This window comes from Neolamprologus brichardi, chromosome 14 (genome assembly GCF_056152115.1).
Source record: "Neolamprologus brichardi isolate AB-2024 chromosome 14, ASM5615211v1, whole genome shotgun sequence".
NCBI classification, from domain to species: Eukaryota; Metazoa; Chordata; class Actinopteri; order Cichliformes; family Cichlidae; genus Neolamprologus; species Neolamprologus brichardi.
In genome coordinates, this window is record NC_142117.1 from 20,599,111 (window position 1) to 20,602,140 (window position 3,030).

At 43.8% G+C, this 3,030-nt stretch overlaps 1 protein-coding gene across 1 annotated transcript; it reads right to left on the minus strand.

Annotated features, from left to right (window-relative positions):
* On the minus strand, nucleotides 1-2,579 carry cryba1a (crystallin, beta A1a). Its single transcript, XM_006802044.3, has 6 exons — nucleotides 2,490-2,579; nucleotides 1,922-1,988; nucleotides 1,644-1,762; nucleotides 1,233-1,374; nucleotides 767-909; nucleotides 1-543 (listed from the first exon to the last, which is right to left on the minus strand). The coding sequence occupies exons 2-6, from the start codon at nucleotides 1,958-1,960 to the stop codon at nucleotides 396-398; spliced, it is 591 nt and encodes a 196-aa protein (XP_006802107.1). The 5' UTR covers nucleotides 1,961-1,988; nucleotides 2,490-2,579; the 3' UTR covers nucleotides 1-395.
* Nucleotides 2,580-3,030: the final 451 nt, after the last annotated feature.

Genomic DNA, 3,030 nt, shown 5'->3' on the forward strand with positions numbered 1-3,030 from the left:
TTAGCAGCAGACTCTTTATTTAAGTTGCCTTCTTCTTTCTTTATTGAACACTGGCAGCACCACAGTTACCCACAAATATGAGGAGCAATGACTCTGAGTGACATCACCACCCTGCTGCTGCCTTGAGGCCTGTTTTTAGCGTCCTCCTTTTCTTTCCTCAGCGGGGCATCAGTCAGGAGCTTCTCTACAGTGGCCTGTTTTTAACTTTCTTTTATTCTTCTCATGTTTTCTCTTTATTTTCATTTGGCAACAGACAAGAAAAGTGTCGTAAACATCTCGATGATAAAGCACCAGAAGGTGCTGGAATGATTGGGTTAAGGGTGGAAGAGGAGGAGCAGGAGGGAAGATCTGGAGGAGGTAAAGAGCGAGAGGCTGGGAGAGGAGGCCGCGGGGTCTCATTGCTGGATTCGACGCAGCGACTGCACCTGGAAGGACTGAGCGTGGGAGCCCCACTCTCTGTAATGTTTGTACTCGCCACCGTGATGGTCACACTCCATGATGTACTGGTAACCACGGTAACCTGGAAACTGGTAGCACACCCAGCTGGTGGAGGAGGAGGAGGAGAGGGGAATTTGTGGTTTAGACAGCAAGTGAAATGAAATGCATTTAGAAAAATATACGTGAAGCTACAGGAGGAAAGGACAACAGTTAGATGCCAGTGGATAAGCCTGGAAGCCACTATCAGCTACAGTTTTCTTCACTTGTGCCAATTTTAACATGTGTGAAGCCTGTAAAGAGTAATACGAGTTCCAATGTCGAGACTTACGCGCCGCTCTGAACTTGCATAGATCCGATCTCGTTGTTGCCCCAGCCCATAGCCTGCAGGGAAGGATAGTCATCGTTTATCTCCCACTGGCGCCCCATGAAGTTCTCCTTCTCAAATAGCACCATCTTGGACTCCTTGTGATTCTGTGCGAGCATGAGTCAGCCAGAGAAAACAGACAAAAGAACACATGATGTTGTTGATAGGTGTAGTAATGAGGTAGCAACCTTCCAGGCATAAAAGAGTTGCATAATAATCATCAAAATTGTGTGAATTGGGTCCAAAATCTAATAATTTACGAGTTGCAAGTGCACTCCATTCTATTTTAGGCTGCACTCAGCGCCTTTATTAGTCACTCTATTGAGCTTTACACACACATGAGACCATTTCATGAGACAAATCCATTTTTTTTTACATTTTGTATAGATGGAGAAAAAGCAGAAGCTGCTGATTTAGGACAGAAACTCACAGCAGAGCAGATGGGGCGGAAAGACATCATCCTCTCAATGTGGTAGGCGTTGCTGCCGCTCCATGACTCCCAGTAAGGGTACTCTCCCCTCTCCAAAACAAACTGCTGGCCACAGAAGCTGGAGTGCTCATATCCTGCCCAGCTGCCACGAACAAACAGAGAGACACATGAATGCATCGCTGGATCACAGGAACACAGACCAATTAGAAGACATCAGGCAAATGTTTTGTATATTTAAAAAAAGCTTATAGTGAACTTTAAATAGTTATAAGTGAGGTCTATAAGTAATTTCAGATGTTATGTTTTGAGTTTAACTACTAACAGATCTTTCAGTATCTTTCTAATAAATGATAAATGTGTTTTAGGTCACACTCTGGTTTCGAGATTTTCTTTTCTTTGTGGGTGACTTACGCGCCACACTCCACCTTCAAGGATCGAATGTTGTCAACGCCACACTCCATGATGTTCTGGCAGGCTGAGGTAAACTCCAGACGCTTCCCCTGGAAGTTCTCCTGGTCATAAACTGTGATCTGGAGCAGACACAAATGCATACATGTAGCATGCACATGTTGCACGCACACACTGATGTGTGCACAGATGCACACGTCACACATTTATCAGGCCAGGCTTGATATTTAAAAGCATTATCTGCTTTTGTTGTTGATCCATGACAAGGGCGTCAGACTCACCTTCCATGGTCCCAGTGGGTTAGGGTTGTTTAGAGCCATGCTACTTTGTATTTCGGACTTGATATACCTTCAGAGTGAAGAGCAGGGAGTTTTGCATTTATTAAACATACAGCTTATCATTCACACCGCTTAAAACAATAACGAGCGTTTCTGCAGTTTTTATGCAAAATATAAGAGGATCTTACAGACTGTCATCATTTTATGTGTCATGTTGGTGTGTCTTTTTTTTTTAATTTGACCAAATTTTATAACAAAATTTACAAAGTTCATTAATTAGAATGTTTTTGACATATATAACAATACTGCCTTTGTCATATATGTTTGGGTTTGAAACAGCTAAGTATGGGAAATTCTCCACACTTGATGAAACCACGTTCAGACGTAGACACAGTGCATACGTGTCCTCCCTGTGTGTCGTCAGTACACCTTTGCATATGCATGTCTGCTCTCTGTCTTTACATTCATGTGACTCAGCGAAATCCACAAAGAGAAAAAAAATGCAAAAATGTAAGTGACAATAGTCTGCACAAGGTTGTATAGGCTGAATGGACTGAGATAGAGGGCTTACCTGACCGGCCCCAAAGAATAGCTGTTCAGTGCTCACAGGGGGCTCCACAAAAACGATGTCCTGACCTCAGAGTAAACGGACCTATTTATACATGTTGGTGCTGAAAAGCAGCTGGGCCTGTGGGTCGGGGCAGGAGTCAGCACATTGCTGCTCCGCGCATTGTTCGGCGCTGAGCTGCTGGGCTTTAGCTGCAGTAGGACTGGATGGAGGGCACGGTGCCCAGTGCAGATAAGCACAAGTTCCAAATGGTCCATGACCGGTGGGCCGGACCAAGTCCTGGCACGGCCTAGTCTGATAACAGATAACAGATGTTCACAGTCCTGGCAGAGACTGCCCTGCAAATAGGAAAAGCACCACAAGTAGAATTAAGTTAGAAAGCAAAAAAATTGAGAAAAAGATAGGCAAGCTTAGACTTTTCATCATTAAAGGTTTTTCAAAATCTAGGGGGACATAAAAATTTGTCTAATACAAAAGATAACTTGTCTCTTGTTTACTTACAAGGGCTTTCCTTTCGGTCTCAGGTTTGTACATCATGTCCGCT